Consider the following 14,858-nt stretch of genomic DNA (forward strand, 5'->3'; position numbering starts at 1 on the left):
CTGTTTAGGATCTGGTTCATTAGACACCTGTCAAGGTGTATTTACATAGTAAATATTCCAGATATACCAACAAAAAGCAACTAAAAAACAGATGCAGTTTTTTTCTCTTCTATTGTTGAATTATTGATTGCGCCAAGTGGAAGAGAAATGTTTAGGAAATTAGCATGAAAGCGCGAGATGCGCTAAAGAGCTCAAATCGGATCGAATTCCGAGACATTTTATATTTCAACAATTGTCCCTTTATACTTAATTGAGCAATTTAGTAAATTGTCGGTTCTATTGTTGCCAGAGTCTTTTCCGATCTGCTGAAACGACCAAAAATTTACAAGAAAAATGCTTCACGAAGATCATTAACTATATTCTCTTCTGGATAACAATTTTCTGTATAAAATCGAATTTACAATATAATTTGTGCAGTTTAAAAATAAAAATACCTTCACTACATTTATTTATTTTTATTTTTTTACTCAAACTAAACTTTTAATAAACAAAATAAATACAAGATTTTCCAGAATTTTATTAATGTAATTTCGATATAAGAATTTTATTTTTCGTATCAAGAAAAATACTTTGAAAATTACATAAAAATATAAATTATTATTATTATTTCATTATTTTTTCCCCGATTTTTGCTGCCTCTCACAACGAAATTTGTTTCGTTGGAGACATTGAACACTTATCTATCAACCTATATGGTTTTGTCTTGAAATATTGATCACGTCTGGTAGTTAGAAGGGAAAAAAAATTCTTTTAAACAAAAAATGAAATAAAACACTTTCTGAAAATTAGATATTAATATTCAGTTGCAAGATTTTTTTCCCGTTTACGAATTATCGGATTGTGGACTATCTGTAAATAATTGAGATGCGTTATTCATTTCGATCAAAAATCTGGAAAGTAATCTTTTGAATGCTAACTCTTAGTGGCAAGATGCTTGGAAAAGTCCCAAAGAATGGTTCAATTTCGGAAGAATCCCATGGGGAACTATCTAATCGATAACCTTCCGATCTATACATATGTAAGAAGACGTCAAACAAACAAAGTATTGTCACTTTGTTCCATGTCAGACAGCGATTCCTTTTTGTCACTTGCTGAGCAATTGAGACGCATAAGCTGACAAACATGTCTGTCATTGATTGTTGACAAGCTGAGATATTGTAAAAAATTTTTTTTAAAAAAATGGCTAAAGCATTTTTTGAAGAATGTCTTATCCACCACAAAAATCCTCTCTATTCGCAAATCTACTGATTTAATGTACTGTACAGTACAGGTGTTACAGATTGGATTTCTACACTGACACAGACAAACAACTTACAACTTTTAATAGATTTTAAACCACATTTTAAATAAATGTGAAATGTAAATTTTGTCGTAATTTTAAATATCTTTGAATAGATAATTTAATTTTAAAAGAAAAACCTCTCCCTTTTTTCAATTGCTATAAAATCGCTAGCGATTTATGCCGATTGATAGCATTTTGTCTGTGTTGCTTGTTATCTCTGCGGTTTCAAACAGGCACAGTTTACTTCAAAGACTCATTGTTATTACTCCTGTTAATTTACCATTGGTAATTATTCACTCAAAGATACTAAATATCGTGGAACATTGCCTACAATTGACCGTGCCATTTACTGACCAAGATCTGTGGCTTGTCAGGTGAGTCGAGACGTTTTGTTCGCTATGTCTCTTTCGAATAGTGGCTTTTCATCACCTAGGCACTTTGCTAAATTAACCATCCTTTCTGCGGTTAGCTGTGCGGTTATAGGGCGATTCAATATCAGATAAAACAAAAAATAAAAGAAATATGCTGACGCTCTATATTCCATTGGGATAACGTTGTATGCATGCATAACAAAACTATTGCTTAAATGCACGTATCGAGTGATATTTTAAAAGTGTTTTACTGTTTTTTTTTTTCCTTCGCAGTAATGCCCAAAGAACTTCCTACAATTGACGGAATCGTTTCTCGTTACCAAGTAGGTGACGTACTCAACGTAACATGTACTTCAATTCCGTCCAAACCTGTATCCACCCTGAAATGGTTAGTTGATGACCAAGAGGTAAGAATAGATTCTTTCTGTTTTTTTATTATCAATATTAAGAATAAAGATAAAGACAGTAAGTTATTAAAAATTAGTAAAGCGTTCATCGAGAGGCCATCTTCCCTTTTTGAAAATGAAACATTCCATAGTTCCGAAACAATTAATTAGAAGAGTTCATTCGATGCAAATTCATATTTGACGTTATTTAATTCACGAATCAAATGAGATTAAATTTGAAAACTCGTTGAACAACATAGTAAAAGTATCTATCTATCGCATTTCCCTCCGCGAACATTTTTCACGTTTGATTACTTCAATTCGTGACAAATTCTCTTTCATTAGTGAACTTCCATTTATTAGATGAAAATGTCAGATGTATTGTTGAAAATATTCGATTATCATCGGATTGTTTTGTAACTTAATCAAGGATCTCCAAACCGATTATAACATATGCATGATTTACTTAAATTTTACGTTTTAATTACATATTATCACATAGGCACGTTTAAATTTTATATACGAAACGGTCTAATGAGATTTCTGGAAAATCGAATTTTAGCGTAGGTTTTCGAGAAACTTTTTATTTTATTTCTTCTCCTCTTCTTTTTATTAAAGAGTTGAGAAGAGACTACACGTTTAATTGATCTAGGTTACTTAGAAACTGTTAAATATTCATCAGTAGCTTATTTATATAGTTTTTGTACTTAGTATAGAAAAATAACAATAAAAACCGTAAAAAAAAAGTAACGTTAAACTCTAAATTAATCTGTTTTCGATTTTATTCCCCGTCTTAAATTGACTAAAGTCAATAATTTGAGAAAATGAATGATTTCTTGAGATGCCTTTTTTTCATTTTAATCAGCCTTTTTTTTAATACTCCAGCTGTAAATTAAACAAAGCAGTTGTTTCAAAAAGTAATACAAAATTAAATAAGTATAAAAAATACAGTCTGGTTTCTTCCCTTTCTTCCTCTTTTTCTCTTTTTTTTTTATTTTATATTTATTTTGCCTAAGAGGAAAAGAGCGAAGTAAAATAGGATTTTGTTGTGATATTTTGATAATGTCAGATATTTATTGACAGTATCGTATTGTGAGATGGTATCAAATTTTTATTGCGAGTATTTCATTGTTTTACATAAAGAAAATATACAGATATATACATATATTATTTTTATATTTTCAAAAATAAATTTTCTATATATATTTTTTCTTTTTAAGATTTTTCTTATCTGATATTTAAATAATATCGTGTTATTTCTTTTTTGTCGAATAAAAATTTGAACGTCTGGATCAGCAGTTAACTTTTTTTATTACTTTTATTGAGAATTATGGTTTCTGTAATCCTCCTATATCTTAAGTTCTGTAAAATTGAATTCGGTATCAATATATCATATGAAAATCTGAACGTATAAATATAGTAAGGTCATCTAAAAATAAATCAATATTGTTTCGGATCACACAAAAAAAATAAATCTGATCGTATAAAAATGTTATCAGGAAATAAAATATTTTTAATTAAATAGGAAGTAAATTGATCATTAATTAAAATAAAATTTAATTAATAATATGAAACGAATTAAAATGTATCTTATAATTAAGTAAAATTGTCTAATTATACAATTGAAATTAATAAGAATTTAAGATTTTGTAGTTTTGATTCCTCTTTAATTTTCTTTGCTGTATATAAATGAGATTAATGAGGAATCAAAATTGTTTAAATTACATGAATGCATTTGATAAGATGATAAATTACTTTCAGTTACATAAATAAAATTCAATTAAAAACTAAAAATAAAATCTTAATTTATTCTTTTAAGCTCGTGAAGAAAATTTTTTAAAAATATTATATGAGTGAAATTAATTTTTAAAAATGGAATAATTTCACTATAAAAATTTAAATTAGCTTCAGTTTCAGAGATAAAATTCGTTTAAAATGTGTAATTTAAGACATTTTAAATATATATAAGTTTATATAAAGTATAAAAGTTATATAAATTGAAGGTAAGAGTGGTTAAATGAAAAAGTTTGGTTTATAAAAATGAAATTAGCAAGAAGTAAGGAATGTTTCTTAGTTAGTTGCTAATATAATTATTCAGCTTTCATTGAATATAAACATAGAGTTTATTATAATCAGCATAGTTTATCGACAAGGGGATTGTGGATGGAAAAGGGAGAAAAGCATAAAAATAATATAAGGAGTATGATGCAGAGTATATGGAGACGACAACTCTGGTGTAGTTGAGTTAGCTTAAGCCGCTGGAGGAAAACGAATCCAGTGGGATGGTCAACTGTAATTAGGAACGATTCCTTCCTATTGTCATTACATCGCTCCTCTCACCAATAATTGTATTCTACTGGAATCACTATGAGGCACAATGCATCGGAAATCTTTTACGAATTCCTATTGGCTCGAGATAGGGAGTTAGAGTTTGTTTAACATTCCATCTACCTCCGATACGTGCAGATGGAAAGAAATGACCAAGTTATTCTCTTTTATAATTTGTCCCAACAAAACGGTAATACTAATTGCTTCGGACAACAAAAGGAGAATGTAGTTTTAACATCAATTGAAAGTGTAATTAATACAGTTTAGAAGCGTCAATTTTAAATGATGTTATAAACATCCCACTACATTTACTTCTCTCTTGCGATCCACCCAGACTCTCTTGACAACGCTAATAGCATCTTCTTTCCCTATTCCATTTATCACGTGCGCCTCGTCCCTCTCTTTCCAGTGACATCTCTAACACATGTAATTTGTATTTATTCGAAAGACAGGTGTTCCGATTTCTGCCATTTAGATAAATTATACACATCTATGCTTCAAATCTCTTAACTATTTATAAAGTTTAAAGTCTAGTATTTTTACTTCAGGTAAATCCCAATTTCGAAACCCGCTATCCAATCCTACGTCATCCGGATGGTTTACAGAGTTCTAGAATTCGTCTGACTTTAGTCTTAGATCATCGCCATTTTCGTCGAGGAGTGATGAAGCTGCACTGCAAAGCATCTTTAGCGTTAATATATTCTAGTAGCAGCGAAGAGCTCGTTATAAGAGAAAGAGGATCTAGAAAGCCTGTCCAGAATGGTAACTATAAATGCTCATCTGCCTTGAATTAATATAATATCTCGTTTAGACACTAATTGCAAATTCTGTAAGAGTTTCCGAAACTTTTTTACGATATAGATAATAATTACTTCAATAATATACATGATGATTACTTCATTTTTTAATATCAGTTTCTGCCGTCTACTTAACAAATATAAAAATTTTCTCTACTTCTACAAGGGGAAAAAATTTATCTTCATCAGTTTAATGCCGAATACATCAGGATAATTGAAATATATTCTAATAACTAAGAAAAAATTTTTTCAGCCTTTATTATTATTTTTACTATCTAAACTTGAAAAAAATATACATAAATATATTTTTTACGCGAGTATCAGATTGTTTCTATTATTAAACATGACTCGATGACAATTTTATGACAATATATTTATTTTTTTTTCAATTAAAATGTTATTATTAAAAGTTCAAGTGTAGCCTATATATATATATATATACACACACACACACTACCTGCAGAAAAATTTAATTTCGCAAAATTGACTTTTTGCACTAGAGTAATTAATCTTAATACTTCTAACATATTGTTTTTCTTTAATAACGTAATGGATTTGCTAAGAAACATTATTACTTTTTTTATTTTTTTTCTCGAGTAGAGTTTATCCATTGACAAATCGTTGAAAATAGACAATCTTGTAACAATATTTATGCTTTTTAAATAAAATTTCTTATAAAATATTTATAAATTTTATACTAAATTATGCAATCTTTACACGTCTTTATCATTGATTAAAAATTCACTAATTAAAAAAAAAACTCTTTTTCAATCACGTTTCACTTCATTTACATATAAATTTTTTATAAACGAGAATTATCTTTGTTAAAACTTTATCATTAAGTTTAATTTTATTATAATTAATAAGTGATTTTTCTTTAATGTATTATAATTTACACAATTAAGCATTAATCCGTAACAATAGCAAAGGATCTATAATTACTGAACCAATTTACAACAAGAAACTTCTGAACGGATGTCAAATTGCTTGCATCCCATGAGATTCATTCAATGAAACACGTAATTCCACAATCATTCGACTCATTTTGCTAGTTAACAAAATTACAAAATGTAAAATCTTTTATTTTGATTATGATTTTATAAAATTAATTTTCTAGAAAATTTATATTGTCTATTTAATGTCCAATACATAATTTATATTCGCCTGTATCCAAATATCAATTTTTATGAAAGCGTATTGATTTAAATTATGAAAATTAATAACAGTTTTAAATTTCATTTAGTAAATTTTTAAAGTAAAGTAAACATAAGTTAGTCTATACAATTTTCTTGCTTATAAAAATTAATTATTGTGTATCTAAGCGAAATTTTTCTACAGAGAACTATGCGACTTTATTGATAATCTAAGAAAATTTAAGATATTTTTATTATTAATTTAATAAATTTTAAAGTTTACTTGATGTTAAATTAAGTTCTTTATATTTCTAATAAATTTAACTGGAAAGTTTGATCACTAGTGATCCAATCAATGAAGAAAAATCATAGATAAAACTTATCTACCACAGAAAGGAAGTTTATATTGTTGTAACGAACAATTTTATTACAGAAAAGAGAATAAAATAAATGAAACTGCTACACAATAAAGTTTGAGTTTTGGTTTCAAACAGTTTTGAGAAGAAAGAACAAAACATTTTTATAAATTTTCTGTGTTTAATTAAAATTATAAACTTTATCATATATTGTTTGGAATGTAAATATTTGAATATTCTTTTAATTACAATTAAAATTTTACTCTAGGCAAATTTAGAAAAATCAATAAAAATTTATATAACCGTAAGCTTAAACAAATATTTTTATTTTAACATTATTATTCTCTTTGAGGGTTTTTTTTTCCTACTGAAGTTTTTTTATAGAGTTTCGTCTAGCATTAGCGGTTTAATGCAGACTTAAATCATCTATTTGCACGCTAAATGGCTAGTTCAGGTTACAACATAATTAATAGAATGTTTAAAAAATAACAATTATTCAAATGATGCGGCTTGTAAAATTTCCATTATTACTAAAATATAGGGTAGTAATAGCTAGTTATTTGTTTAAAAACCCTTTAAGTAAATGAAACATGAAAGAGTTAGATTAATCATCTAATAGAATGCACTCCTCTATTTAATAAAATAATACATTACATCATTTTAACAGAATTTATGCGATTTTAAGGAATGTTTTTAATTGTTTGGTAGGTTTGTTTTAGAAATTAAACTGGGAATAAAACCTCACAGCAATAATAGCTACTTTACTTGATCGTAACGATTGATTAATTTGTTGAAAATTTTACTTAGAAAAGACGAGAATAATTAAAATTATCGTAAATTATTATTGATGCGAAGATATTTAACAACTTTTTAAAACTGTGATTATTTTCTAATTATGTCCATTAAATAGTTTTATAACCGTTACTAACGATTTTTATTTTTGATGAAAACTTTATTCCTCATCAACTAAAAACGAAAGAAATTAACTTGACGATTAAGTTCAGTTACAAATTATCTCGAATATTTTTAACTTATCATTATATGTTATATTTATAAAATAATTTTAATAAAAATATAGTTTATATAAATGATAAATCCCAAAAGAATATCTCAAATTTGCACTGTTTTAAGTGTTTTTTCCCACCGATTTTTGTAGAATAATACTAATTTTAAAACGAGAAAAAATTAATTCAGGCTGCAATTTTTTAATTTAAAATATATGTTCTCCATCTCAAATTAGTAGTGTCTTGCCCCTGTACATCATACTTTTCCTGATAGCAACAGTATCGTGCCGGTCATCTATTTCGTTCTGGGGGAATGTTTTTGAATTAATATCACATGACTTCCGGTCTATATCGGAAGTTCCTATATAGTTAATCCTACCTCCTGCCCCTAAGCTTTCCATATCTGGTCTCGACTTTATCTAACACCGTTCTCGAGACCAAGGAAGGACTGAGAGACGGTCGACAGTGGGAATCTATAGGTCCACAATTTTTACAAATTGCAGCCCAATGAATACTTTTAGTAAAAAATAACTTACACCATTCTGTAATAAATTAACTTTTTAGAAAATAGATAAATATATTTTCTTACTCATCCACTTATCAATGTGGAAATACAATATAACCTGTCTAAAACAGAACGTGATGGTACTGACCAGAATTTTTTGTTTTATGAACGATTAAGGTTTTATTAATTAATGCAGACAATGTGAAAATATGAAAAATGTTACAATTCACATTTAGAACTGATTATTCGCCATGTTTCAAAGATAATGCATCAGTAATGCATTCCTGAATTTTGTTTAGTCCTAAAAATTTTGTCAGGTGGCTTCTGTCCTTTTAATTACAGAAAAAACATAGGAATACATCAAATTAATTTTATTTTTAGTAACTACTGTACTACCAAAATTTTTAGCATGTGATGTTATATTCACAAATATAGTGGGTATATTTTTCAAATATTCATCATTCCCGAGAAACTAGTTAACTCTTCTATGGAGATAGCGGTGTTGTATTGCCTAGCTTCTAGACAATGCAAATACAGTCTTAACAAGGAAAAACATGATAAACGATAACTATCGTCACTAAGGAGTCGACTATCAACCGAGCCCGCATTAATTATAATTTAAAATTTAGTTTCAATTAAACCAAAAAATTCCGCTTTACTCAGATTGCTAGGCAATTGATTCCCAATAAACCTTCCGTTTCCGCATTAAACAAGTGTATGGTTTATAATGCTACTTTACGTAGCAAATCATTTAGTTTCGAGATTTATTTTCCGTTTGGTAAAGAGTCTGTTTTAAACAGGTTTATTGTATATGGAAAATAAAGTAAATTCATTATAAAATCTGAAGAAATTCAGAATTTAAAATTCTTAGAGCAAAGATTCTTCGAAGATTTTAAGTTAATTTGTAGCATTTATAATCTGTCTTTGAAATTCGATCAACGATTAATTGATAAAATATGGTCTAAAAGTCAGTTAACCGAGATATAATTAAAGAACAGTTAAAATCACTTTGGAACAGCTTCGTGTTATTCATGATTTAGTCGCTTCAGTGGAAGCATCTGAATCATGACGAATACTTAAACGTGGATGCTCCGAACCGATTTTAACTGTTCATAAAATATAATTGACTTTTGGACACTGTATATAATCGTGTTAATTAATATTTGTTATTAAAATTTATAAAATTGTAGATAATTATTAAATACGAAAACAAGTGAATCGTTTAAAGGTATACTGATAATTTTTCGCATCTTTCTTAAAATTAATTTATATGTCACCAGCTGATATTTGCCTTTATGATTGGAATTATTTCAAAAAAAAATTATGATCAATAAAAATATATAAAAAATAAATAAATAAAAAGTTGAATATTATCTTCGTCTTGCTTCTTCCAATAACCACGTGCGAGATTTATGAAGTCAATATTTCGTACTTGGTTCTACAAAACGAGTGAGTTTCATGATGTTTCAAGCTATCTAAATTGATGTATATTGGTAACACGAGATTTAGTCATACCTTTTCACTTGTCGAAATTTCCACCGGGTTGTTATAGTTATAGTCGAGGAATTCCAGCGCAGTAATCGATCTATATCATAAGTAATGCTCAAATAAATGAATGACATCAAACTTCTGTGCCAGCAAACTAGATAAAATACTGCTGCCAGTTCGAGATCGAATGGGAATTGAAACAAAATTCCATCGGAGAAACTATTACTAACTGCTCTTATGTAAACTAAAAATAGGAAAAAAAGAAGAAGAAAAAAGTGGATGGTTCAGCAATGGGATAATGTAATATTTTCAGTAAAAAGTAAATATTTTCTTTCGGTGGCAAGAGGTCAATATTTTTACGCAGAAAGTCCGAAAGAAAAAAGATAGGGATGGGATGCTTTGTCAACCGTGAAACATCCATCCTGTGGTAAGGTCTGGGGATGTTCGATAGCAATACGGCCGGAAAGCTCTAATTTGAGGATGGAAGCACGGATTCGAACCAACATACCGAGTTACCGATAATATATATCTCTTACGATCTGTTCGAAGCCATTTTCTAAGGTTGGCACCTTGCCATATATCAAAATGGTGAGTAGAATTCCTGTTTTACTTTCTTTACTCATTTTTTAACCATTATCTAAACATTCTTTTTGTTATAGCTACAATGTGTCGTGCATGCAAGACATCAGTACCATCGAAGCTTAGAAGTTTAGTAGATATGAATCCGATTGAAAATTTCTAGTAGACGAAAGAAAAGAAATCTGAGAAAATACGTTCCTAATACGAATTTGGCAACGTAAGATTACTTCAGGTTTCTGTTGCTAGCTTGTTGAATCTATGCCTGGAAAAATTACGAGTATCATTAAAGTAATGGTGATTTGTGGAGTAACAACAACATTTTCATAATAGCAATATATAAAATGTTAAAATGTTATCATTTTTGTTAAATTGTGATTCCGACGATGTAATCATAATTTACGGTTTATATTAAACGAATACTTTATAATTTACATTGCTTATAAAAAGTAGAAATTTTAGTTTCTTAAGCTCATTGTTTAGTTTGTGGCAAAGAAAATTTTTCAAAAATTGTTATTGACCTTTAAAAAGTTGATTTTTAAATAGCGAGAGAAAAAGTGTAATAAAGTTTCAAACTTATGAACGTTATTGTTGTTCTTTCTTGCTTAAAAATGTAGTTGGCACATAGGAGATGGTTACGATTTTTGAACATTTAGTGTACTTCCCATGGACATGCGATTGGTTGGAGTTTTGCCTATTCCGGTCAACGACACCTAAAGCGTTCTCTGATTTTTTCATGCTGTTAACAATGAATTAATTAATTGAAGTTGAAGTAGAGAACGAAATTCGTCGAGAAAATTGGTTCTCTCATCGCCAGGTGCTATATATAGTGCAGGACGTGGTATCCTAGTTTAATTAAGACAAAACGTCATCAACTGTTACTTACTATCCTCGTCACGATTTCATCGGTTAAGAAAATTAATCATCTTGAGAGCAACTAAAATATTTGATTCTTTTCATTGCATCTGCTTCATATTACTATACGTGATGTTAATCTTTGAAGACACGATTTCCATTAATAAAAATGTTCGAGTATAATTTAAGAAGTCGTACGTAACTAGGATCATGTATACACGTGTTTTACTGAGAATAAAGTAATTTTACCTAGTTATAAGCTCGAAAATAGAATATAATTATAAACGGTTTTTTAAAAATTAAATTTTATTAATACTGTGCATGTATAATTTATATCTATAACTAAAAGTTATCATTGCTCAGTTATTCCAGTCTTTGCAAGTCAAAAGAAACCGACTATCAAAGGAGGTTTGCCGAAATATGAAGTTGGCGATAGCGTCGATATTAACTGTACAACCAATTACAGTAATTTAGCCGTACTTAACTGGTACATTAATGATAATCAGGTTGGTATTTTAAAACTATAGAAACTTAGAACAAATTTTCACACTTTAATTTTAAAATTTTATATTTAAACCCTTTGAAATGATTAAACACGTACAAACGAAAGAGTAAATTTATTAAAATTAAATAAATTCTATTTATTATATCTGAATATTAATATAATTTAATTGCAAATTTTAGTATTGATGTTTAAGTCAAAACTTAGGTAACATGCGAGGAATTCTAATAAAGCAAATGTGCAGAATTATAAATGATGTGTGAAATGTTCGACAACTTAAAAAGAAATTTTAAAAACTTTTTTCATTAGAATTAAGCTTATATTACAGAATATTGATTGTAATTAATTAGTTTTTAATCAATTTTGACGTCTTTGAATATTTTTAATTGAATTCACGCAAATATAAGAGAATTTTTTTGTATTAAAAAAAATATAATAAACGTTATTTAAATCTTATTTTACAAAATGATTAATGAAATGTCATTCAAAATATTATTTAATTAATAATTTTATTAATTAGATAACAGTTTTTGTACGAATGCTTTTATCTATTTATTGACATAGACCTGTATAAACCATTCAAACGATACAGCATCTGTGATAGGAAAGATGAATTTTATTTGATTCTGAATTTCAGAATTATTTCAGTCTTAAAATAACTCGTTGGTTGTATTCTATGTTAAAATAAATTCGTATACTTAAAATATTAGACGAAAATAACTGTACGTTTTTAACGTTTTATAACTTAAAAATTTCCTTGAAGTCCAATGACTAGTTTATAAGAGAAATCATACATTTCTGTAAGAAATGTGAGGTTGGAACTAAAGAAATTGGCTTATACAGTAACATTCTGTAATTTCGCTCTCTCCATATAGCTATAATTCGTTTAGTATTTATCCATAACAGTAAATTCTACGTACGTGTTATACGACACGTTCGAATACGTCAGCAGTTTTGGCTCGTCTCTTGTGAATTAAGGATCGATATGCACTTGGCCCATTCTTACGTCATTTTGTTTTGCTTACGAGTAAATTTTTTGATTATATATATGTATAATATTCACACCCGCTGTACTAACTTGTCAAAACCTAATGAAATTAACCGATTATGAAACATTAATACTCTCGATATAAATTAATTTTTTCTCGTTTTATTACATTACATTCTTTAATGGTAATTGCACATGTTATTGTAAAAAAATCTCGCTTTTTTCTTTTGTTTTTTTCCCATTTACTTGCGTACTTGTATCATTCGCTACTCGATTAGTTGAGTTAGAAAGATTGGATGAAACGTACTGTACAACTCGACTTTTGTGAAAATTCCATTTGACAAAATGGAATTTTCGTGTAAATCTAATAGCGGTTAAAACTACTTAAATCCATAATTATATATATATAAAAGACAAAACTGTCGATTTTCAAAATATTGAACGTCATATCGAATAATAAAACTCCTCTCGAAATCAAATAGTTTAAAGAGCATATCGTTTACAATATCCGGATTTAAAAAAAGGAAAAAATTGAAAAGTAAATATTGATAGATTTAAATTTCTCTACAATATTATCCCTTCTTTAATCTAAAAAAAAAAGAAAGAAAGATTTGTAGACAAGTGTAGACAAGTGCTTAGATGGCATTCGATACTAAACTGGATATTAAGATTATTTGAGTGCCCTCGTAAGATACTTGTTCTTTCCTATTCATCAATCAAATAAAAAAAAAAATAATTCCACTTAATATACAATCCACTAATCTTATTAATTTTCATCAGTTCATTATTCATCTTAAACTTCTTTCTTATCCCATAAAAATATTTCACTAATTTTTAATGTTTGCTACATTTATTAGAACTACTTATAAACTAATTAATGTCTTAAATGTTTATAAAATAATAATTTATAATTTTATATAATAATACTTTATAAAAGTCTATATATATAATATTTTATAATGATTCGGTTCATTTTCTCCATTTTGATATCTTTATTTGAGTTATTCTAGATTAATATTGTATAAAGTTATGGACTGAATGATTTATCTTGTTCTATAACGAGCAATTACAGTATATTTTTCTTTGACTTCATACTGATATTTATAGAAATATAGTAAAAAGAAATTGCAATAAATTTTCTTTAAAAGGATTTTTCAGCTTTAATCTTTCCATCTTTTTACTGCATTCTTCTTCAATACAAAAACTGAAAATAACCTCTTTCAAAATAAATTCTAACATTATATCCTTTATATATTTATTCCTGTAAAGTTTTTAGTACTTACATCTCACCGATTAGAGACTATTTATTTATATTTAAAAACTAAAATATTGGATTCTATTTTTTATATTTTGTTAAAAATTAATTAATATTTATGAATAAATATTAATATTTTTTTAATTTAAAATTTTATTTTCAAATTTTTAAATCTTATAGGTCTTTAATCTAATAATGACAATAAAATTAATTACCATACCTCTAACATTTTTCCTATTGAAAATTAAAACAAATAAACACGTAAAATATATTTTTAAAAAAATATTATTAAAATGTTGATTTAATACATTTCTCTCTGGTATGTTTAATTAAGTTTATCCTTATGGGCTTTGAAAATTGTATTGCAAAAAGTTTTGTTTATTATTTTTTTAAAGTGTTGATTTTAGCTTAATTACGTAATATATTAAAGAAAGATTAGACTTACATTTATAAGAAAATGTTGTGATGGACTGTAAATTAATTCTTTTATATGTAGTTGAGTTAGTTGGTAGCATATATAAGACTAGATATATCAAGAAGCCTAAAGCAAAATGTGTGGATTGCATTATTCATTAGTAAAAGCAAAAGATCTGTTGTGAGATTTTCTCTTTCTTATGGGACCTACTGTAGAATATTTCTAGCTTTGTTCCTCAGAGATATTTTTAGTTGTCTCGGTTAAAAGCCTTAAAACATTTAAATTTAAAAAAAGAAATCAAAAAGATGTATTACTATAATTATTATATTAAACATTTTATTTTATATACTCTAATAAATTTAATGATAAGTTAGTTTATTTAAAAAGTGTATCACCGAGAGAGCTTTGTTTTGGCTTCTAAAATTAACCATATTTTAAAAGGACACAATTTTTTTCCTTCCTGTTCTCTTTTTTCAACGATGCTTCAATCGATTTATTTAAAGTTAGAAATTCTCCAAAAAATTTAAAAATTATTTTGGCAGATCTTGTAAATTTTTTATCGTAATAAATATTCACAACAGCTTCATTTTCAGACATTTTCAGAATTCACGCAAATA

The 14,858-nt window shown here is 27.3% G+C and overlaps 1 protein-coding gene across 1 annotated transcript in view; it reads left to right on the forward strand.

Annotated features, from left to right (window-relative positions):
- The window catches only part of LOC111627072, a 54,908-nt gene that overhangs the window by 37,401 nt on the left and 2,649 nt on the right, over positions 1-14,858 (forward strand). Inside the window, exons 7-9 of the mRNA XM_023370627.1 lie at positions 1,927-2,060; positions 4,916-5,129; positions 11,445-11,587. Coding sequence (XP_023226395.1) covers positions 1,927-2,060; positions 4,916-5,129; positions 11,445-11,587 — 491 coding nt within the window. The remainder of the gene's footprint in view (positions 1-1,926; positions 2,061-4,915; positions 5,130-11,444; positions 11,588-14,858) is intronic.

The sequence above is a fragment of the Centruroides sculpturatus genome, unplaced genomic scaffold (genome assembly GCF_000671375.1).
Source record: "Centruroides sculpturatus isolate CEXI.00-Female unplaced genomic scaffold, Cexi_2.0 scaffold473, whole genome shotgun sequence".
Classification (NCBI taxonomy): domain Eukaryota; kingdom Metazoa; phylum Arthropoda; class Arachnida; order Scorpiones; family Buthidae; genus Centruroides; species Centruroides sculpturatus.